This window comes from Tachyglossus aculeatus, chromosome 2 (assembly GCF_015852505.1).
Source record: "Tachyglossus aculeatus isolate mTacAcu1 chromosome 2, mTacAcu1.pri, whole genome shotgun sequence".
NCBI lineage: Eukaryota > Metazoa > Chordata > Mammalia > Monotremata > Tachyglossidae > Tachyglossus > Tachyglossus aculeatus.
The window spans coordinates 44,116,798-44,141,804 of NC_052067.1; the positions used below are offsets into that span (position 1 = coordinate 44,116,798).

At 44.6% G+C, this 25,007-nt stretch overlaps 1 protein-coding gene across 1 annotated transcript in view; it reads left to right on the top strand.

Moving 5' to 3' along the window:
- The window catches only part of WDR27 (WD repeat domain 27), a 269,128-nt gene that overhangs the window by 113,305 nt on the left and 130,816 nt on the right, over positions 1-25,007 (top strand). The window contains exon 22 of the mRNA XM_038770610.1: positions 10,748-10,845. Within this exon, the coding sequence (XP_038626538.1) occupies positions 10,748-10,845 (98 nt within the window). The remainder of the gene's footprint in view (positions 1-10,747; positions 10,846-25,007) is intronic.

Below are 25,007 nucleotides of genomic sequence, written 5' to 3' on the forward strand. Positions count from 1 at the left end.
AAAATGGGGATGAAGACTGTGAGCCCCACGTGGGACAACCTGATTACCTTGTATCTACCCCAGCTCATAGAACAGTGCTTGGCACATAGTAAGCACATAACAAATACCATTATTATTATTATTATTACTATTATTCTAATTCTGGCTCCGCCACTTGTCTGCTCTGTGACCTTGGGGAAGTCACTAACTTCTCTGTGCCTTACTTTTCTCCTCTGCAGAATGGGGATTAAGACTGTGAGGCTCATGGGGGACATGGACTGTGCCCAACACTGTGAGCCCGTTGTTGGGTAGGGACCGTCTCTATATGTTGCCGACTTGTACTTCCCAAGCGCTTAGTACAGTGCTCTGCACACAGGAAGCGCTCAGTAAGTACGATTGAATGAATGAATGAATCTCCCACCCACCTGTCCTTAAAATATAGTTGAAAAACAGTGTGGCCTAGTGGCTAGATCACAGACGTGGGAGTCAGAAGGACCTGGGCTTTTATCCTGACTCTGCTGCTTGTCTGCTGAGTGACCTTGGGCAAGTCACTTCACTTCTCTGTGCCTCAGTTACATTATCTGTCAAATGGGAATTAAGACTGTGAGCCCTATGTGGGACAGGGACCGTGTCCAACCCAGTTACCTTGTACCTACCCTAGTGCTTAGTACAGTGCCTGGCATATATTAAGCGCTTACCAAATACCACAGTTATCATCGTCATTATTATTAATATTATTTTGTATGTACCCCAGTGCTTAGTACAGTGCCTGGCACCTAGTAAGTGCTTAAGAAATGCCACAATTATCATCATTATTATTAATATTATTTTGTATGTACCCCAGTGCTTAGTACAGTGCCTGGCACCTAGTAAGTGCTTAAGAAATACCACAGTAATCATCATCATCATTATTATTAATATTATTTTGTATCTACCCCAGTGCTTAGTACAGTGCCTGGCACCTAGTAAGTGCTTAAGAAATACCACAGTAATCATCATCATCATTATTATTAATATTATTTTGTATCTACCCCAGTGCTTAGTACAGTGCCTGGCACCTAGTAAGTGCTTAAGAAGTACCACAGTTATCATCATCATTATTATTATTAATATTATTTTGTATCTACCCCAGTGCTTAGTACAGTGCCTGGCACCTAGTAAGTGCTTAAGAAATACCACAATTATCATCATCATCATCATTATTATTAATATTATTTTGTATCTACCCCAGTGCTTAGTACAGTGCCTGGCACCTAGTAAGTGCTTAAGAAATACCACAATTGTCATCATCATCATTATTATTAATAATATTATTTTGTATCTACCCCAGGCGCTTAGTTCAGTTCCTCACACATAGTAAACAACAAGCATCAGTAAGAAAAGGTAACTAATAGTTATGGTATTTGTTAAGCGCTTACTTACTGTGTGCTAAACACTGTACTATATACTGCAGAAGTTGCAAGATAATGAAGTTTGTTTTGTTGACTGTCTCCCTCCTTCTAGACTGTGAGCCCGATGTTGGGTCGGGATTGTCTCTATCTGTTGCCGAATTGTACTTTCCAAGCTCTTAGTACAGTGCTCTGCACGCAGTAAGCGTTCAGTAAATACGATTGAATGAATGAATGAATGAATGAAATCAGACACAGTTTCTGCGTTCTTGTACCACGTGGGGCTCGCAGTCTAAGAGGGAGGGAAAACCAAGGTATGCATGAGGAAACTGAGGCCCAGAGGTGTGAAATGACTTGCCCAAGGTCACCCAACAGGCGAATGGCAGAGCTGGGATTAGAAGCCAGCTTCTCTGACTCCGGGGCCCGTACTGTTTCCCCTAGGCTGCACTGCTTTTCAACTATATTTTAAGGAATGGTGAGAGGAAGAAGTCACCCCACAAGTGCTTCCCTGGGTGGGTATTGAGACACACCCCTTAATCAATCAATCAATCAATCGTATTTATTGAGCGCTTACTATGTGCAGAGCACTGTACTAAGCGCTTGGGAAGTACAAATTGGCAACACATAGAGACAGTCCCCACCCAACAGTGGGCTCACAGTCTAAAAGGGGGAGACAGAGAAGAGAACCAAGCGTACCAAGGCTGGAGTAGTCCAATAAATTGAGCAATCCTGTTTGGCCCAGTGGGAATGGGAAAAGGAGCATCAGTACCTCAGCCTGCGTCCAACTCGGCACCCTGATGATGCCTTAAGGGACCTTAGAAACCCAGAGAAGCCCCCTCCCTAGAAGAACCCTTGCCCAAAGTCCTAGTATTCGAGCACTTGCTCCGGAAGCAGTCTGACCCTGTTCCAAATGGCTGAAATGGAGGGTAATGTCTTTCTTGCTCCGGGATTTTATCCCCAGATCAGAAAGAGTAGCTGAGTTTCCCTCCACCAGTTGTCTCTGTCCTCAGGCTCACTCCATTCATTCTTGTTAGGCCTTTCTTCAATCAATCAATCAATCAATCGTATTTATTGAGCGCTTACTATGTGCAGAGCACTGTACTAAGCGCTTGGGAAGTACAAATTGGCAACACATAGAGACAGTCCCTACCCAACAGTGGGCTCACAGTCTAAAAGGGGGAGACAGAGAACAGAACCAAACATACCAACAAAATAAAATAAATAGGATAGAAATGTACAAGTAAAATAAATAAATAAATAAATAGAGTAATAAATATGTACAACCATATATACATATATACAGGTGCTGTGGGGAAGGGAAGGAGGTAAGATGGGGGAATGGAGAGGGGGACGAGGGGGAGAGGAAGGAAGGGGCTCAGTTTGGGAAGGCCTCCTGGAGGAGGTGAGCTCTCAGCAGGGCCTTGAAGGGAGGAAGAGAGCTAGCTTGGCGGAGGGGCAGAGGGAGGGCATTCCAGGCCCGGGGGATGACGTGGGCCGGGGGTCGACGGCGGGACAGGCGAGAACGAGGTACGGTGAGGAGATTAGCGGTAGAGGAGCAGAGGTTGCGGGCAGGGCAGTAGGCTTTTGTGACTACTGGAAAGAGCACGGGCTTAGGAATCAGAGGCCCTGGGTTCTAATCCTCCACTACTTGTCTGTCGGGTGACCCTGGGCAAGTCACCTAACTTCTCTATGCCTCAGTTCACTCTCCTGCAAAATGGGGATTCAATACCTATTCACCCACCTACTTCGTCTGTGAGCCCCATGTGGAACTTGGAACTCAAGACCTCCAGATCTTGAGCTCAAGAACTCAGGATCTTGAGCTCAAGAACTCAAGATCTTGATTCTACCCCAGTGCTTGGTACAGTGCTTGGCATAGAGGAAGCACTTATCAAGTACCACCATGAAATTTCTCTCTGCAAGAATTTATGGATTTATGGATTTCTTGGTTAGCCTGGATTTGTACCTGTGAGCATGGCCATCTGTAACAAAACTTTGCTTTTCTCTTCCTTGGGGACATGTTAGGGAGAATAGCCCCTCAGGGGACAGGGACTGTGTCCAACCCCCTTTGCTTGTATCTGCCCCAGCGCTTAGTACAGTGCCTGGCACATAATAAGTGTTTAACAAATACCACTATTATTACTATTAATATCATCAGTATTAGTAGTAGTAGTAACGAACTGCTCATCACCGGCTCAGGTAGGTAATCTGGAGAACTCAAGGAAAAGTCCTGTTACTTGGAGACTCAAAGTTAACCGTGTTATTTCAGGTTGTATCCATAGATTTATAGGACAAAAATGGGGATATTTTGAAATCGGGTAAATTGATGACAGTAATGTCCTTTAAATACCATTCTCTTTTTAATATAAATGTGCAGATCTGTAAAATCCTTCATCTCTTAGTGAATTCCAGTAAATTCCATCGAAGATAAAATTCTGGGGCTGTTTCTTTCAAATGGAATTGTTATCTGCCCTATCTAGGAATTTAACAATCCACTGGACTCTCTTCAGAGGAATTTGCAAGTGTTTGTATTGCTCCAAATTCTTCTCTACTGTATTCTACTTATCAACTTAGCTTCCCCCTTTCCACAGAGCAAGATTTTTTGTTAGTAGATCATTGCAGCTACACTTGGAAAAATCCCGAGCCACCTTCCTGCATAGGACTTGATCTTAGGGGCCTAGCAGAAAGAGCACAGGCCTGAAATTCAGGAGACCTGGGTTCTAATCCTGGCTCTGCCCCTTCCATGCTCTGTGACCTTGGGCAAGTCACTCGAATTCTTTGTACTTCAGATACCTCGTCTGTTTTGATGATGATGATGGCATTTGTTAAGCACTTACTATGTGCAAAGCACTGTTCTAAGCACTGGGGAGGATGCAAGGTAATCAGGTTGTCCCACGTGGGGCTCACGGTCTTCATCCCCTTTCTACAGCTTCTATCTATCAGACAGTGTGGCTCAATGGAAAGAGCCGGGGCTTTGGAGTCAGAGGTCATGGGTTCAAATCCCGGCTCCGCCACTTGTCAGCTGTGTGACTTTGGGCAAGTCACTTCTCTGGGCCTCAGTTCCCTCATCTGTAAAATGGGGATGAAGACTGTGAGCCCCCCGTGGGACAATCTGATCACCTTGTATCTCCCCCAGCGCTTAGAACAGTGCTTTGCACATAGTAAGTGCTTAATAAATGCCATTATTATTATTATTATGAAGCAGCACGGCTCAGTGGAAAGAGCCCGGGCTTTGGAGTCAGAGGTCATGGGTTCAAATGCCGGCTCCGCCACTTGTCAGCTGTGTGATTTTGGGCAAGTCACTTCACTTCTCTGGGCCTCAGTTACCTCATCTGTCAAATGGGGATTAAGACTGTGAGCCCCACGTGGGACAACCTGATCACCTTGTAAACTCCCCAGCGCTTAGAACAGTGCTTTGCACACAGTAAGCGCTTAATAAATGCCATTATTATTATTATTATGAAGCAGCGTGGCTCCGTGGAAAGAGCCCGGGCTTTGGAGTCAGAGGTCATGGGTTCAAATCCCAGCTCCGCCACTTGTCAGCTGTGTGACTTTGGGCAAGTCTCTTCACTTCTCTGGGCCTCAGTTACCTCATCTGTCAAATGGGGATGAAGACTGTGAGCCCCCCGTGGGACAATCTGATCACCTTGTATCTCCCCCAGCGCTTAGAACAGTGCTTTGCACATAGTAAGTGCTTAATAAATGCCATTATTATTATTATTATGAAGCAGCGCGGCTCAGTGGAAGGAGCCCGGGCTTTGGAGTCAGAGGTCATGGGTTCAAATCCCGGCTCCGCCACTTGTCAGCTGTGTGACTTTGGGCAAGTCACTTCTCTGGGCCTCAGTTCCCTCTTCTGTAAAATGGGGATGAAGACTGTGAGCCCCCCGTGGGACAATCTGATCACCTTGTATCTCCCCCAGCGCTTAGAACAGTGCTTTGCACATAGTAAGTGCTTAATAAATGCCATTATTATTATTATTATGAAGCAGCGTGGCTCAGTGGAAAGAGCCCGGGCTTTGGAGTCAGAGGTCATGGGTTCAAATCCCGGCTCCGCCACTTGTCAGCTGTGTGACTTTGGGCAAGTCACTTCACTTCTCTGGGCCTCAGTTACCTCATCTGTCAAATGGGGATTAAGACTGTGAGCCCCACGTGGGACAACCTGATCACCTTGTAAACTCCCCAGCACTTAGAACAGGGCTTTGCACACAGTAAGCGCTTAATAAATGCCATTATTATTATTATTATTATTACAGATGAGGTAACTGAGGCACAGAGAAGTTAAGTGACTTGCCCAAAGTCACACAGCTGACAGTTGGCAGAGCCAGGATTTTGTGGGGGTTAATTGCCTGTTCTCTTTCCTACTTCCTAGGCTGAAGACAGGAAATGTGTACCAATCCCAGGGTTTAGAACAGTGCTTGGCATCTAGTAAGCACCTAACAAATACCACTATTATCATTATTATTATCATCATTATTATCAAAAGACTGATGCTATATGAAGCACTTGTCTACTGATACTGGGTTATTAGGAAAAAGAAAGGTTTCTTGAATAAAGGACAGTGGTTTGACTTCCTGAGAATAAACATCTGAATGGCATATAAGGGAATGAAAGGAAAAATGCGAGTCTCCTGGACGCGGGACTCTACGCCCTAAAAAACTTGCTTTGGAACATCACTCAAATTTTTGTCTAGTTGCTCAGTGAACATCAAAGTGTTCAATCTAACCATAGCCATATGGGGCTTACTATTTACAAACTGAGATGAACCAAGCACATCATATTTCCAGTTAACTTATGAAGTAGATCCATTTCAATTCCTGGTGTATTGCAGTAGCCATCCCACATAGTGAGATTTCCTTGAAACGTTTAATATACTATCTGACGTGATTCATGTGTGATGGACTTGAAAATTTCTTATGAATATTGGACTTTAAAAACGTGCTTGGATATTTTACTACACAGCCGCACTAACAAAAGCATCCCGGACATACACAAGCATAGTGCTGTTTTTCTATGTTTAAAAATACCTATCCTGACACCTAAAGCAACTGAGACTGGATTATTTTTCCGTGTTCTTTTTCTACAAGTGGAGTTTCTTTCATGACTGAATCTAGGCCGTGGGATGGGCAGTGCTAGAATTTAACTTAATGTGGTCACTGTACACTTTCTGGGTTTTATTTTCCAACAGATATGCTGCATGCCACTTTACGATTTGATTGTTGTTTATCTCTTCAGATGCTCCAGTTGGTGACATGATATTTATTTAAGGAATTAGGAGTCAGACTTTGACTTGAGAGAAGCAGCATGGCCTAGTGGATAGAACACGGGCCCGGGATTCAGGAGGTCATGGGTTCTAATCCTAGCTCCACCGTTTGCCGGGTGACCTTGGGCAAGTCAGTTCACTTCTCTGGACCTCAGTTACCTCATCTGAAAAATGGGGATTGAGGGGAGTAACATGCCCAGAGCGTTTCCGCACAAAGACGATCCGGGCAGCGGCGTGAAGTATAGACTGAAGTGGGGAGAGACAGGAGGATGGGAGATCAGAGAGGAGGCTGATGCAGTCATCCAGTTGGGATAGGATGAGAGATTGAATGAGCAGGGTAGCGGTTTGGATCATCATCATCATCAATCGTATTTATTGAGCGCTTACTGTGTGCAGAGCACTGTACTAAGCGCTTAGTACAGCTTACAGATGGAGAGGAAAGGGTGGATCTTGGTGATGTTGTGGAGGGGAGACAGTAGATATGATCTTAAATGCCCAACAGGTATATATAAAATACAGAGTAACAAATCAAAACCTTTTAATCATGTTTATTGACCTTACAAATGAACCATAAACAGACCTAGAAATTGCTCAGCAAATTTGGTTGCCCCAAGAAATGACAGAATAATAATAATTGTGGTATTTGTTAAGTGCTTACTTTGTGCCAAACACTGTTCTGAGCACTGGCTAATCAGGCCGGACACAGTCCTTGTCCAACATGGGGCTCGCCTTCTACGGGCTCACGTTGTTGGGTAGGGGCCGTCTCTAGATGTTGCCAGCTTGTACTTCCCAAGCGCTTAGTCCAGTGCTCTGCGCACAGTAAGCACTCAATAAATACGACCGGATGAATGAATGAATCCCCATTTTGCAGATGAGGTAACTGAGGCCCAGGAGAGTGAAGTGACTTGCCCAAGTTCACACAGCAGACATGTGGCAGAGCCAGGATTAAAATCCGTCACTTCTGATTTCCGGGACCTTGCTCTTTCCACTAGGCCATGCTGCTTCTCGTGCTTTGGTTCCTCTGGTCCTGTTCAGTTGATATTATGATGATATTATGATATTATGATATTATAATATTATGCAGGGGTGCTTGGGGACAATAAGAGCTCTGGAGAAGTTGGGGTTCTCCCCCCTACCCCGTCAGGGTTGCACCTGGAGAGTTTCCAGTCCTCTACCAGTCTCGACTACGGGAGGGAGAGTCAAGCAGAGGTCTACGCCGTCCATTCCTAGCTCGGGCAGTGGCTAGCGAGTGGAAGGCCATCTGCTACAAGTCAAAAGTCACCCATGCTGGGCAGCAGCAGCACGGGAGAGAGTCGAGGGTGGAGACTGAAGTTGACTCCGCGGAAGAAGGCAACGATAAACCACTTCCGTGTTTTGACCAAGAAAATTATATGGATCCACTCCCGGAATGACTGCAGATGGAGGAGGCGTGTTCTGGGAAAGATGTCTCCACAGTGTTGCCACGGGTCGGAGATGACCGAGGGAACTTTGCTGATCGACCCAGACTGAGCCCCCTCCTTCCCTTCCCCACAGCACCTGTATATATGTTTGTATGGATTTATTACTCTATTTATTTTGCTTGTACATATTTATTCTATTCATTTTATTCTGTTAATATGTTTTGTCTCGTTGTCTGTCTCCCCCCTTCTAGACTGTGAGCCCGCTGTTGGGTAGGGACCGTCTCTGTATGTTGCCAACTTGGACTTCCCGAGCGCTTAGTACAGTGCTCTGCACGCAGTAAGCGCTCAGTAAAAACGATTGAATGAATGAATTACTCTATTTTATTCTGTTAATATGTTTTCTTTTGTTCTCTGTCTCCCCCTTCTAGACTGTGAGCCCACTGTTGGGTAGGGACTGTCTCTATATGTTGCTGACTTGTACTTCCCAAGTGCTTAGTACAGTGCTCTGCACACAGTAAGCGCTCAATAAATTCGATTGAATGAATGGATTCCTCTATTTTATTTGTACATATTCTATTTATTTTTTCTGTTAATATGTTTGGTTTTGTTCTCTGTCTCCCCCTTCTAGACTGTGAGCCCACTGTTGGGTAGGGACTGTCTCTATATGTTGCCGACTTGTACTTCCCAAGCGCTTAGTACAGTGGTCTGCACACAGTAAGCGCTCAATAAATACGATTGAATGAATGAATTCCTCTATTTATTTTACTTGTACATATTCTATTTATTTTATTCTGTTAATATGTTTGGTTTTGTTCTCTGTCTCCCCCTACTAGACTGTGAGCCCACTGTTGGTAGGGACCGTCTCTATATGTTGCCAACTTGGACTTCCCAGGCGCTTAATACAGTGCTCTGCACACAGTAAGTGCTCAATAAATGTGATTGAATGAATGAATGAATGACTTTACAGCACAAGACAAGACAAATCTGGGGTCAAAATGCACCTTCATTTCACGGGGAAGCTCTTCCGGCTCAACGGGTTGAGAGCATCCTCTGAAATTTTGAAGTGAGCAGTTGAGGAGCAATCATATTCCGATGACTCTGTAGAGGCCCATTCCCTTTGCTTGTTATAGCCAAAGATGCCATACTTCCTGAGCAACCAAGTTTTCATCAATGAAGTGCCCCAGTCATGGAGGTATGAGCCATGCGAGAGAAAATTGTGCCTAGAGAAGGAGTAATGATGATATTTGTTAAGCGTTTACTATGTGTCAAACACTGTTCTAAGTGTTTGGGTAGATACAAGGTAATCAGGTTGTCCCACTTGGGGCTCACAGTAATAATAATAATAATAATGGTATTTGTTAAGCGCTTACTATGTGTCAGCCACTGTTCTAAGCACTTTGGGTAGATACAAGCAAATTGGGCTGGACACAGTCCCCGTCCCATGGGGACTCACAGTCTCGATCCCCATTTTACAGATGAGGTAACTGAGGCACAGAGAAGTGAAGTGACTTGCCCAAGATCACACAGTGGACAAATGGCGGAGCTGGGATTAGAACCCAGGACCCTCTGACTCACAGGCACGTGCTCCGTCCACTACGCCGTGCTGTTTCTGCTGGAACCCACCCACTGCAGTGCTCCGGTCAGGAAGTTTTAGCAGCCTGGTTTCCCCGAAACCAACACTTCTTTTGGGGCTGGGGAAGGATCGGCAAAATGAAGAGAAAAGTCTTATCCTTATTATCATCAATTGTATTTATTACCCTCCTTTTGCCTGAATTTAGGCTATAACACTGCTGCTTGATAAAACTCCTGCTTCGAATCATACAAATATTGCTTATTAAAAAGGGTTTGTTAATAGGAGAACCCACAGTGGTGTTCCGCTCTGCAGTCAAGACGTGCTGTTGATATCGATGAAAAAACTACTGAATATGTATCGCTAAATAGTAATTTTGAGCTATGCTCCGAAGAATAACTCAGGGATACTTGTGTTGACTAACATCTTCATAGAGAAGCAGCGTGGCTCAGTGGAAAGAGCCCGGGCTTTGGAGTCAGAGGTCATGGGTTCGAATTCCGGCTCCACCACAAGTCTGCTATGTGACCTCGGGCAAATCACTTAACTTCTCTGAGCCTGTTACGTCATCTGTAAAAATGGGGATGAAGACTGTGAGCCCCACGTGGGACAACTTGATCACATTGTATCCCCCCCAGCGCTTAGAACAGTGCTTTGCACATAGTAAGCGCTTAACAAATGCCATTATTCTTATTCTTATTATTATTATTGTTATTATTATTATTATCTTCGTATAGTTACTGACTAATCAATGAAAGCTGTTCCAATTTTCATAGGTTTAGGTCGGTGTGTATATTATTCCCTTTATTCCGGTACCTGAAGGTATTGCTTGTTTGTTTGTTTATTTATTTAAAGTGATATTTGTTCAGCACTTATATGCCGGGTGCTGTAGTAAGAGCCGGGGGAGATACAAGTTAATCAGGTTGGACACGGTCCATGTCCTTCGTGGGGTGCACAGTCATCCCGTTTTTCAGATGAGAAAGCTGAGGCACAGGGAAGTGAAGTGACTTGCTCAAGGTCACACAGCAAACAAGTGGAGGAGTCAGGACTAGAACCCAGGTCCTCTGGCTCCCAGCCCCATGCTGCTTGTTCGTTTAGCTTCTGGAGAAGCTGCTTCAAAACGCACATTGAACTGAAGTTATTTTCACTATTACAGGGATCGGCATTTGCTACACAGCAAACTGAGGCGTACAATCTCTTCCTGACTACGGCCATTGGTGATGGAATAAAACTGTGGGACTTACGAACGTTAAGGTAAAACGTTTCTTTTTTCAAGCTATTGGTAATCTGGAAGAAGCAGTGGGCTTCATAGAAGAGTTATCTTAGCCAGTGAATTCATTTAACAAGTAAAATACCCTAAAAATCAGAGTGTTTTATTCACTGTGTACTTGATTGATTTATTTTTAAGCACATCATTTGAAATTGACAAATCGTAGTTACGTTTTTAGCTACATACAACCTTGCTTTCTGAGCCCTGAAAGAGCTGATTGTTTGTGTGTATGTGTGTGTGTATATGTATTCAAGTTTTGCTTGCTAGCTGAGGGTGCTGGAATTCTGAAAGTCCCCACGGTTAATCAGATCACAAACGATCTGATTTATTTATTTATTCTGTTGTATTTATTGAGCACTTACTAGAGCACTGTACCAAGCTTCTGAGAGAGTACAATACATCAGAGTTGGAAAACACATCCCCTGCCATCTTAACTTAAAAGGAGCTTATCTTAAAAGTCCATTCAGAATGCATCAGTCACCTTCTCAAGAACCTATAATGGTTACCCATTTTCCCCTGCATTGAACAACATCTTCTAACTGGATTTTAAGCTGTACGCCAGCCGTTTCCTTCTTTATTCCTTCTCTTCGGCTGCTACGCCTCACCTCCCATTCTTCACCTCTCCCTAGCTAATTACTTTTCTTGTGTCTTTTCAGTCTACCATAATATCTGCCAAATCAGAGTATATCTCTCCACTTTTAAAGTCACCTCCTCCAAGAAACATTTCAATCAATCAATCAATGGCATTTATTGAGCACTTACTGTGTGCCGAGCACTGTACTAAACACTTGGGAGAGTACAATATAACAGAGTTGGTATTTTCTGATTAAATCCCCAACCTCTGGTCATATGCGTTGACCAGAGCATACAGAAGCAGCGTGGCTCAGTGGAAAGAGCCCGGGCTTGGGAGTCAGAGGTCGTGGGTTCTAATCCTGGCTCTACCACTTGTCAGCTGTGTGACTTTGGGCAAGTCACTTAACTTCTCTGGGCTTCAATTCCCTCATCTGTAAAATGGGGATTCATTCATTCATTCAGTCATATTTACTGAGCACTTACTGTGTGCAGAGCACTGGACTAAGCGCTTGGGAAGTACAAGTTGGCAACATATAGGGACGGTCCCTTCCCAACAACGGGCTCACAGTCTAGAAGGGAAAAGACAGACAACAAAACAAAACATGTGGACAGGTGTCAAGTCATCAGAACAGATAGAAATAAAGCTAGATGTACATCATTAACAAAATAAATAGAATAGTAAATATGTACAAGTAAAATAAGTAGAGTAATACATCTGTACAAACATATATACAGGTGCTGTGGGGAGGGGAAGGAGGAGAGGGAAAAGGGGGCTCAGTTTGGGGATGAAGACTGTGAGCCCCATATGATTACCGTGTATCCCCCCCAGCACTTAGAACAGTGCTTGACCATAGTAAACGCTTAACAAATACCATCACTATTATTATGTGTTGTCTTATCACCTTCCTGAACAATCATGAGTATCTATTATACATAAATAAATGCACAAATAAACAAATGAATAATCAATAAATGGACCTTGTTAAGCATTTATTAAGTGCCCAGAACTGTACTAAGCATCAGGGCAGATACAAGATGACAAGATTGGATTCAGTCCCTGTCCCGTAGTCTAAATAGCAAGGATTAATAGCATGAATTAAAGTAATTAATTCATGATGGTACTTGTTAACTAATTCCTATGTGCCAAGCACTGTTCTAAGTGCTGGGGTAGATGTAAGTTATTCAGATTGGACACAGGTGCTGTCCCACATCATCATCATCAATCGTGTTTATTGAGCGCTTACTATGTGCAGTGCACTGTACTAAGCGCTTGGAGCTTAGTCCCACATGGAGCTCACAGTCTAAGTTGGAGGGAGTAGGATTTAGCAATCAATCAATCAATGGTATTTATTGAGTGCTTACTGTGTTCAGAGCACTGTACTAACCACTTGGGAGCATACAACATAGTTGGTTGACATGCTGTCTGCCCACAATGAGCCTACAGTCTAGAGGGGGAGAGAGACATTGATATTAATAAATAATATATAGATATGTACATAAATGCTGTGGGGCTGAGAATGGGGCAAATACCAGCGCTTAGAACAGTGCTTTGCACATAGTAAGCGCTTAATAAATGCTATTATTATTATTAAATACCAAATGCTCCAAGGTCACAGCTGCAAGTGCAGAGACGACGCAGACGGGGAAAGGAGGGTTTAATCAGGGATAGGCCTTTTGGGAGAGATGTGACCTTACTAAAGCTTGGCAAATGGGAAGAGTGGCCGTCTGGTGTCAATGGAGGGGGAGGGTTTTCCAGGGCAGAAGGAGGATGTGGGAAAGGGGCTGGTGACAAGATCAGGGCACAGTAAGCAAGCTTGTGCTAAAAGGGACTAAACTGGGCTGTAGTAGAAAGTCAGTGAGGTGAGCTAGGAGGGGGCAAGAGGAGTGAAGGGTTTAAATCTGATGGTAAGCAAGACATGGACACAAGCTCACTAAGGATAACCAGAACACAAACAATGCCTCACCCCTTGAGGAGATAAATAGAGGCAGCAGCAGGAACGGAGAGACTGAATTGGGGCAGTGAGAGAGACACACACATGCAGACAGAGAGAGAGAGAGAAGCAGAAAGTCAGAGAGATAGATGGGCAGAGACGGAAGCCGAGGGAACGGGCAGAGAGCCAGAAACAGGAACTGACAGAGGAATGGGGATGAGCATATAATGGCGGCGACAGATGGAAATAAAAGTAGAGATGCCCAGAGGAAATACAAAGAGATGAGGGAGAAACAGTTCAACTCAAACAGAAAGAGACAGTGTGGTGATCTGGACGTCTCCCCAGCCCTTCGCCCGGCTGAAGTGACCGCACAAGGCACTTGAAAGAGGGTGTGTGTGTGTGTGTGTGTGTATACCCACTCCCCTCCCCCTTCTTAATAATGATAATGATGGCATTTATTAAGCGCTTACTATGTGCAAAGCACTGTTCTAAGCGCTGGGGAGGATACAAGGTGATCAGGTTGTCCCACGTGGGGCTCACAGTCTTAATCCCCATTTTACAGATGAGCCAACTGAGGCCCAGAGAAGTGAAGTGACTTGCCCAAAGTCACACAGCTGACAAGTGGCGGAGCTGGGATTTGAACCCATGACCTCTGACTCCAAAGCCCGTGCTCTTTCCACAGAGCCATGCTTCTTGCCACCCCCCCCCTCCCTTTCTCTGTTTCTTTCCCCTCTCCCTCGCTATGCCTCTGCCTCTGTCTTTTTATCTGTGTTCTTTTCTTCTCTTCCCATCCTCTCAACCTTATCCTTGCTGAGAGTCATTTTGAAAATGGAGCATACTGGCCATATATTTTGCATGAAATTTCACTGGGGCATTCATAGTTGTCCTACTGTCATTTTTAGTCCTTTAACATACCACTATTTCTACCATACTGTGTATTTTTTTGTAGGGGGGGTAGACTGCTATTGCAGAATTAGGTTATATTTTTCAGACCTCCCACACCTGTCTGGATGCAGGGTGATGTGACATCACAAGAAATGTAGGGAATCTTTTGTTTTTCACTTCCATGTTCAATTAATCAATCAATGCCTTCAAGGCCGTTTAATTGTGAATGAATAAATAAGGAATTTATTTATATTGATGCTATTGGTGCCTGTCTACTTGTTTTGTTTTGTTGTCTGTCTCCACCTTTGTAGACTGTGAGCCCATTGTTGGATAGGGATTGTCTCTATTTGTTGCTGAATTGTACTTTCCAAGCACTTAGTACAGTGCTCTGCACACAGTAAGTGCTCAAAAAATACAATTGAATGAATGAATGACATTTATTGAGCACTTACTGTGCAAAGTGTTGGAGAGAGAACAGTATAACAGATTTGGTAGATGTGCTTACTGCCCACTCTCTCTAGTAAATCCAATTGATAAGGATCAATCAGTCAATCAATCAATCATATTTATTGAGCGCTTACTTTGTGCAGAGTCATTAAGTGTTTGGTATTATTTGTACTGTACTTTTCTGTTTAGATCCAGATGGTCACTTCTTGTTTCACTAACCTAAAAGGTAGTCAGTGTTTTAGGGATTCTAGATGTTGCTGAAGTTTCTTTTCCAATGGCCATCAAACTCCAAGAGAGTCTCCACTGAGAGCTCCTCAGAGTGATATTCAAAAGCTTCCTCTGTATCCCTACATCCTTCTTCTCCAAACAGTCAGTCAATCAATCAGTGGTATTTATTGAGCGCTTACTGTATGCAGAGCACTGTACTAAGAGCCTGGGAGAGAACAATGCAGTAGAGTTGGTAGACATGATTCCTGCCCTCAAGGAGCTTTATAATCTAGTTGGGGAGACAGACATTATAATAAAGTTCAGATTGAGAAATGGCAGCGTATAGGATAGGTACATAAGTGCTTTGGAGCTTGAGTGGGGTAAGAAAGCGCTTAAAGGGCTCAGACCAAGGGCAATGAATAAGGGAGGGTGAATAATTGGAAAAATGATGGGTTAGTCGCGGAAGGTCTCATAGCAGAGATGCGATTTTAGTAAGGCTTCGAAGAGGGGAAGAGTGGTGGTCTGTCAGATATGAAGGAGAAGGGAGTCCTAGGCTAGAGGAAAGACATGAGCAAGGGGGTCATCAGTGAGGCAAGTGAGATCGAGGTACAGTAGTTGAGGAGCAAAGTATGCAGGCTGGTTTGTAGTGGAAAATTAGCCAGTTTAGGTAGGAAGGGGAGAGCTGATTGAGTGCTTAAGAGTTGACGGAAAGGAGTTTCAGATTGAGCAGAGGTGGATGGGTAAACATTGGAGGTTTTTCAAGAATTGGGAGATGAGCTCTGAGTGGTTTGTTAGAGATATGATCCGGGAAGCAGAGTGAAGTAAGGACTGGAGAGGGAAGAGACGGGAGGCAGGGAGGTCAGCGAGAAGCCTGATGCAGTATTTGAAGTGAAAAATGATAAATATTTGGACCAGCATAGTAGTAATTTGGAGAGGACGGGACAGATTTGAGAGATATTTTGAAGGAAAAATTGACAGAATTTGGCGACCGTCTAAATATGTGGGTTGATTGAGAGATACGGCTAGGATAATGCCTAGGTTATGTGCTTGCGAGGGGGGGGGGGTTGTATTTTCTACAGTGATGGGAAAATCTTGAGGAGGACAGGGTTTGGGTGGGAAGATGAGTTTTGTTTTGGATATGTTAAGTTTGAGGTGTCGGTGGGACATCCAAGAAGAGATGTCCTGAAGGCAGGAGGAAATGTGAGACTGCAGAGAAGGAGAGAGGTCTAGGGTGGAGAGGTAGATTTAGGAATCATCCTGCAAAGAAGTGGTAGTCGAAGCTGTGGGAATGAATGAGTTCTCCAGGGGAGAATGGAAGGGGAACAAAACTGAACCTTGAGGGACGCCCATAGTTAGGGGGTGGAAGGCAGCGAGGTGGAGCAGCCAAAGAGATAGAAGGTGAGCCAGGAGAGGACAGTTCCAGGGAAGCCAAGGTTCACTGGCTTTCCAGGAGAAGCGTGTGGTGCACAGTGTCCTGAGCATTGAAGGTAGCTGAAAAGTCAAGGTTGAGAAGGATAAGGATGGAATAGAAGCTGATTTCTTTGGCAAGATGGCAGTCATTGGTGTCCTTAGAGAGGATCATTTCCGTGGAACAAAGGGGATAGAAGCCTGATTGCAAGAGGTCTAGGAGAGAATTGGAGGAGAGGAAGCGGAGGCCGTGGATATAAATAACTCACTCTAGGAGTTGGGAAAGGAAAGGTTGGAAAGAGGTGGGTCAGGGAGGATTTTTTTAGGATAGGGGATAAGTGAACATGTTTGAAAGTAGCGGGGAAGGAGCCATTGAAAGTGAGCAGTTGAAGCTACCTGGCAGGAAGGAAAGAAGGGAGAGTGGAAGTGTTTTAATAAGGTGCAAAGTGATGAGTTCCAAGACGCAGTTGAGGGGGATAGATTTTAAGAGGAGGCGAGAGATCTCTTGAGATACTACTGGTAAGGATGAGAGAGTTGAAGAAGGGGGCAGATGTGGATGGGACTGGAGAGGGAAAGGGAAGAATTTAAGGAGGTTATGCCCAAAGGTTACAATTTTATTAATGAATTAGGTGACCAGATTAATAAGGGCAAGGGATAGGGACTGCAGGCTGCCAAGGGGTTTGAGAAGGGAGTTAAAAGTCTGGAGCAGCTGGTGCAGGCAAGCTCATCTCTAGACTGTAAGCTCGTGTGGGAAGAAAGCGTCACTGTATAGCGTTGTATTGTAATAATAATAATAATTATGGTATTTGTTAAGCGCTTACTATGTGCCGAGCACTGTGTTAAGCGCTGGGTTAGATACAAGGTAATTGGGTTGGACACAGTCCCTGTCCCAGATGGGAGGCCCATGCTCTATCCACTATGCCATGATGCTTCTAATAATAATGGTATTTGTTAGGTGCTTACTATGTGCCAAGCACTGTACTAAGTTTTGGGGTAGATACAAGGTTATTGGGTTGTCCCACATGGGACTCACAGTCTTAATTCCCATTTTACAGATGAGGTAACTGAGGCACAGAGAAGTTGTGACTTGCCCAACGTCACATAGCTGATGAGTGGTGGAGTGGGGATTAGACCCCACGACCTTTGACTCCCAAGCCTGTGCACTTTCCACTAAGCCAAACTGCTTCTCTTTTCCAAGTGCTTAGTACAGTGCTCAATAAATGCGACAATGAATGAAGCGATGAGTGGAGAAGTATTATTGATGGACAGAGGGGAGGGCAGAGATGTAGCAGCTTAGGAGGGGTTTTAACCTGGATTTCCACCAGCAGTGCTGTTTGGAATGAACACAAGATCAGAGGACGCATAAAGGACAAGATATTAGACCCAAGACGTTGCATCAGAGACATTGGCCCCAAGCTCTTTGCCCATGTGCACGACAATCATTCACTCAGACAGAGCCAGTTTTGGCAAAATTCCAGTTTTAATTGACTGCCACTTGTGAAGTAGTGTGGCCTAGTGGAAACAATACTACTAATAATTATGGTATTTGTTAAGTGCTTACTTTTGTGCCAGGCACTGTACTAAGCACCAGGGTGGATACACCAAATTGGGATGGACATAGCCCCTGCCCGCCATGGGGCTCGCAGTTTCAATCCCCATTTAGCAGATGAGGTAACTGAGGCACAGAGAAGTAAAGTGACTTGCCCAAGGCCACACAGCAGACAAGTGGCAGAGCCAGGATTAGAACCCATGACCAGAATTTAAATTAGAAGCCATGACCAGAACCCATTTAGAGAGCCCAGGCCAGGGATAAGAGGACCTGGGTCTTAATTCTGGCTCTGCCACTTGCCTGCTTTGTGACTTTGGGCAAGTCAGTTAGCTTCTCTGTGTTCAGAGCGCTTGGTAGCGCTTAGTACAGTGCTCTGCACACAGTAAGCGCTCAATAAATGCGATTGATTGATTGATTCAGTTTCCTCAATCTTAAAATGGGGTTACAAAACCTGTCCTTACTTCTTCTGACAATAACAGTAATAACGGCATTTCTTAAGAGCTCACTATGTGCCAGGAACTGTACCCGACACTGGGCTAGATACAAGCAAATCGAGTTGGACACAGCCCCCGTCCCATGTGGGGATCACAGTCGCAAACCCCATTTTGCGGATGAGGTAACTGAGGCACGGAGAAGTGAGGTGACTTGCCCACGGTCACACAGTAGACAAGCGGTGGAGCCGGGATTAGAACCCTTGACCTTCTGATTCCCAGGCCCGTGCTCTAGCCATTCCGACATGCTGCTTCTCTGTACTTAGACTTATGCTTCGACTGTGAGCCCCATGTGGGACAGGGACTGTCGCCGACCTGATTAATTTGTATCCACCCCAGCACTTAGAACAGTGCTTGTTACATAATGAACGCTTAAAAAATACCATGAGGATGATGATGATTACTTTTATTAACCAGTGAGGGACCCCCCCACCCCCAGAAATAGCTGTAAGGCTCAGTCTACGTTGCGGGGTGCCAGCTAATTTCAGGAACAGAACTATTGTAACCACCAAGTAGATTCACTATCAAAACAACTGCTTTTACCACTCCCCCTCCCATCCATTTTGACCCTAGAAGTGCCCCCCAAATCACAGGGTCACTTTTGGACTTGGGGTTGTTGTCTTCCCAAGTCCCTAGAAATCTGTTAGCAATGATGGGCAGATTTTCCTCCAGATTTTAATCAGCTATAAGTTTACCTCATTCCATGATTCTGAGATGTTATCGTTGGCATTCTTGGCCCTTCCAAAATTAGTTTGCCTTCTCCATCTGTTGTCCCGATGTCCTGGGGAAAAAAAAAGTAGTTGTTGCTCCTTGTTCCATTGCCCCTGCAAATGGCAGAGGAATTTGGAGGCAAAAACCATAAAACTTCATATGCTCAAGCAAATAATTGAGATGACTGGGGAGATCAATCAATCAATCGTATTTATTGAGCACTTCTCATGTGCAGAGCACTGTACTAAGCACCTGGGAGGATATAACGGAATCGATAGATGTTCCCTGCCCATAAGGAGCTTTCACTCTAGAGGTGGAGACATTAAAATTAATTATAGATTTGTACATAAGTGCTGTGGGGCTGAGGGTTAGGTGAATAAAGAGTACAAGTCCTAGTGACACAGTTCATTCTCAGTCTCCTTCAGGGACTCCTCCTCTGCCTCCCACCCCCTAACTGTGAGGGTCCCTCAAGGTTCAGTTCTGGGTCCCCTTCTATTCTCCGTCTACAACCACTCCCCTGGAGAACTCATTGGCTCCCTTGGCTTCAACTACCACCTCGAAACCCAAATCTACATCTCCAACCCAGATCTCTCTCCCTCTCTGCAGTCTCACACTGCCTCTTGCCTTCAAGACATCTCTACTTGGATGTCCTCCTGTCACCTCAAGCCTCACATGTCCAAAATATAGAGCTCCTTATCTTCCCACCCAAACCCCATCCTCCCACTGACTTTCCCATCACTGTAGATGGCACCACCATCTTTCCTGTCTCACAAGCCCGTAACCTTGGCCTTATCTTTGTCTCCTCTCTCTCATTCAACCCTCATATTCAATTCATCGCTAAATTCTGTCGGTCCCACCTTCACAACATCGCTAAAATCCACCCTTTCCTCTCCATTCAAACTGCTACTCATCCTATCCTGCCTGGATTACTGCAGCAGCCTCCTTGCGGACCTCCCAGCCTCCCGCTTCTCCCCACTCCAGTCCACACTCCACTCTGCTGCCCAGGTCATTTTTCTACAAAATCGTTCAGGATGTGTCACCCGGCTCTTCAAAAAACTCCAGTGGTTGCCCATCCACCTCTGCATCGAACAAAAAACTCCTCACCATTGGCTTTAAAGCAGTCCACCACCGTGCCCTCTCCTATCTTACCTCGCTTCTCTCCTTCTACAGCCAGCTCACACACTTCAGTCCTCTAATTCTAACCTTCTCACTGTACCTCCATCTCGCCTATCTTGCTGCTGACCCCTAGTCCTCATCCTTCCTGTAGCCTGGAACACCCTCCCTCCTCAAATCCAACAGACAATTACTCTCCCACACTTCAAAGTCTCATTGAAGGCACATCTTCTCCAAGAGGCCTTCCCTCAGCCCCCCTTTCCTCTTCTCCTACTCCCCTCTGCATCGCCCTGACTTGCTCCTTTTGTTTTTTCCCCTTCCCATTCATTCAGTTGTGTTTATTGAGCACTTACTGTGTGCAGAGCACTGGACTAAGCGCTTGGGAAGTACAAGTTGGCAACATATAGAGATGGTCCCTTCTCAGTCCCACAGCACTTATGTACATATCTGTAATTTATATATTTATCTTAATGTCTTTCCCCCACTCTCTAGACTATAAAGTCATTGTGGACAGGAAACGTGTCTGTTTATTGTTGCATTGTACTCTCCCAAGTGCTTAGTACAGTGCTTTGCACAGAGTAAGCCCTCAATAAATATGATTCAATGATTGAATGGAGGAAAGAGAACAGGAAATGAAGGTTTAGTTAGAGAAGGCCTCTTGGAGGAGATGTGATTTTCATACGTGTTTGAAGTTGAGCAGAGTGATGATCTATTGGATAGAAAGGCATGGGGGGCATTCAGGCCAGAGGCAGGATGTGGGCAAGGGGTTGGCAGTGGGATAGACAAGATTTAGATACAGTGAGTAGGTTGACCTTAGAGGAATGAAGTGTGAGGGCTGGGATGAAGTAGGAAATCGGAGAAGTAAGATAGGAGAGCGCAAAGTGATTGAGTGCTTTAAAGCTGATGGTAAAGAGTTTCTGTTTGATGTGGAGGTGGATGGGCAACCACTGGAGGTTCTTGAGGAGTGGGGAAATATGAATTGAACAGCTATTTTTTTTAGAAAAATGATCCAGGCAACGGAGTGAAAAATGGACTGGCTTGGGGAGAAGCAGGAGCATTATGAAAAATTAGTAATCCTCTTTTTGAGGAAGACTTTGGGTTTTGCAAAATTCAGCAGCATCACAGGCAAAGTGACGAGCGAACCAGTATTTTAAAATGATCGTGGTCACCCGTGTTTTATGGTTAGATTTCCCGAACACTGGTATCTGAATAGCCTTTCATTTCCCTTGCGTTCTCAGAGCAGTAGACCAACATTTGTTTCAATTTTATATCTCTCACAGCATTAGCTCCAGAGGAGAGATTTAGTCTGCGTTGGCTGCTTTAAAGACAGTCATATGCTTTTCATCTTTAGAAATATAAATACTATTCTGCATTTTCTTCCAAAATAGATCATTCGCACCACAATTAAAAAGTTGCTGAGCATTTTAACTGCCCTCCTCAATGATTGCTTCCAAATGAGGAGGAAAAGCTGCTTCACCTCCTAATTTAATACTTTGCCTTTCATTCCTCTGAACAAGCAGTGACTATTATGAAAATTACCTTCATAAACCTTGCCCATTGTCCATTTTTTAAAGAGTAAAAGGTCCTGAAAACTTTACCCCAAATTGGTTAAAATTGTGTGCTTGATTTTTTGAGTTTGAGCCTTACATCGATTGGAAAGCAATCTATCTATATTTACCATGAGATCATTTTTTTATTTTTGGTTTGGGTCACTTGCCATTTATGATGGTGGCCAATTTAGAAAATTATTAAGCTTATCAAATTGGTTAAGGATGATTCTTATAGTGTAAAGGGCAAGCATTCTAGTGGCCTTATTATCATTTCTAATTTTACTTTAGGTGAAACTATTTTGTCCTTTTTCACTTATTTGGATGCACCATTTGCACTGATTTTCCGTTTCTCGCTCATATTGGAAAAATAAAGGGAATCACATCCCTCTCCCGCATCTGCAAAACCAAATTTAACTCTGAAGTCACATGAGGAGGTGGAGGTTGAGCATGACAGGGGGCAAATACACGGAGTTAGGGATTGAGGAGGGTTATGCTGATGAGTGATCAATTACAGGGCATTGTATTAAGCACTTGTACTATGCTGAGAAGCAGTAACTAAACTGTATCTTTGCATTGGTAGGGGGAAATTGAGTATTTTCCCTAGAATTTCAAAAGAGTTTCAAAAGTTCAGAAGAGTTCAAAAGTTTGAAAAGAGTTTCAACGTAGGTTGGTGCAGCAGGATGTGAAGAAGAGTTAACAAATCCTAATGACAGCATCAGCGGTGTCAGTGATGTCCATTGGGATGATGAAAGAAAACTGTAAAGATGGAGAGAATGCAGCTTGAGTAGGTCTCAAGTTGAACCGTAAAACACAATTGCCAGTATTTAGGAGCTCCTGAATGAAACATTTAGGAACATACGGTGATGCTCACAGTTCGTAGAATTGGAAGAGATTCCCTAGAGAACTGGAATCATATTCCAACCTCAGCTTCCAGATTCCTTGTTGCATCTGCAGGCTGGTCCTCACAGAATGCTAAATCTGCATCTTTCCATTGGTGAAGGGAAGTGGTCCCCCCCCTCTAGACTGTGAGCTTGTTGTGGGCAGGGATTGTCTCTCTTTATTGTTGTATTGTACTTTCCCAAGCACTTAGAACAGTGCTCTGCACACAGTAAGTGCTCAGTAAATATGATTGAATGAATGAAAGGTCAGAAAAAAAGGCTGCTTAATTGTGCAGGATCAGCCGTATCATCACTGAATAGAATTAGGATCTTGGTGACTTCTCAGAAGGGCCAAATAGCTGCCAAATGGTGTCAGATGTTGTTAATCATAATTTTGCTGTTTGGTAAGAATTTACTATGTGCCAAGCACTGTCCTGAGCTCTGGGGTAGATGCAGCATAATCAGGTCAGATACAATTTCTAGTCCACGTGGGGCTCACAGTCTAAGTAGAAGGGGGAACAGGTAGTGAAACCCTGTTTTGCAGATGAGAAAACTGAGGCCCAGAGGAGTTAAGTGTTTGTCCAAGGTCCCACAGCAGGCAAGTGGCAGAAGCAGGTATAGAACCCACAGCCCTGACTCCCAGGATTGTGATTCCACCAGATCATCCTGCTCTACATTAGCACTATGGGCAAAGCCAAATTACCACAGGGGTTCATGGAACTTAAGCCCTGAAGGGCCATGGGGATGCAGAAGCTCTAACTCCGCCATTACATGATGACTACCACTGCCATGGGCGTTGCCAACATGCTTCCATCACCACTGTTTTCCTCCTCTCAATTTCACTTCCCATTTCCCACTACGGCCTTCCGCTACCTTCAGTTCTACTTCCATGGCATTTCTAGAATCTGACCCTTCCTCTCCATTTAAACTGCTCCCATCCTAATCCAAGCATTGATGATATCCCTCCTTGGCTGTTGCATCAGCCTCCTCATTGAGAGTGGGGTGACTATCACATGCCCAGAGATCACAGATCCAAGTTCACAGATGATGCAGAAGAGAAAAGGAGCTGGGGGGAAAAGGGCTTTCACAGATGATGCAGAAGAGAAGAGGAGCTGGGAAGAAAAGGGCTTAATCTGGGAAGGCCTCTTGGAGGAGATGTGACCTTAATAATGCCTTGAAGGTGGAGAGAGTTGTGGTCTAGTATATGGAGTGGGAGGGAGTTCCAGGCTAGGGAGAAGACGTAGGAAAGAGGTTGGCGGCAACATATAGACAAATTCAGTGCATGGTGAGAGGAGAGAAATGTGTGGGTAGGGCTGTAATAAGAGATTGGTGAGGTGAGGAAGGATGGGGCAAGGTGATCAATTACATTAAAGCCAGTGATAAGGAGTTTCTGTTTTATGTGGAGGTAGATGGGCAGCCATCGGAGGTTCTTGAGGGGTGGGGAGACACGGACCGAATGTTCTTGTAGAAAAATGATCCGGGCCACAGACAAAGTGTGGACTGTAGTGGGGAGAGACAGGAGGCTGGGAGGTCGGGGAGGAGGCAGGTGCGGTAGTCATGGCAGCATAGGATAAATGCTTGGGCTAGCGTGTTAGCAGTTTGGCTAGAGATATAAGGGTGGATTTTAGCAATGTTGTGAAGGTAGAACCTACAGGAACTGGTGACAGGTTGAATATGTAGGTAGAATGAGAGAGAGATGAGTCGAGGACAATGCCAAGGTTTTGGGCTTATGAGATAGGGAGGATAGGGATATTGTGTACAGGGATGGGAAAAGACAGAGGGAAGACAGAGTTTGGGTGGGAAGATAAGGAATTCTGTTTTGGACATGTGTAATTTGAGGCCTTGGCAGGTCATACAGGTAGAGATGTCCCAATGGCAGGAGGAAACGTGAGATTCCAGGGAAGGAGAGAGGTCGGAGCTGGAGATGTAGATTTGATCATTATCTTCATAGAGATGGTAGTTGAAGCTGTAGGAGTGAATGAATTCTCCAAAGAAGTAAGTGTAGATGGAGAATAGAAGGGGACCTAGAACTGAGCTTTGAGGGACCTCTCCTGTCAGGGGGTGGGAGGCAGAGAAGGAGCCAGCAAAAGGAACTGAAAAATAACCTGTCAGAGAGGTAGGAGGAGAACCTAGAGAGCACAGTGTCAGTGAAGCCAAGGTTGGATAGAGTTTGAAGGGGGTGGTCTACAGTGTCGAAGGAGCTGAGAGGACTTGGAGGATTGGGATAAAGTAGAGGTCATCAGATTTGGTGAGAAGAAGTTTATTGGTTACCTTAGAGAGGGCTGTTTCTGTAGAGTGATGAGAGGCGGAGGTCTTGGAGGATTGGGATAAAGTAGAGGTCATCAAATTTGGTGAGAAGAAGTTCATTGGTTACCTTAGAGAGGGATGTTTCTGTGGAGCGATG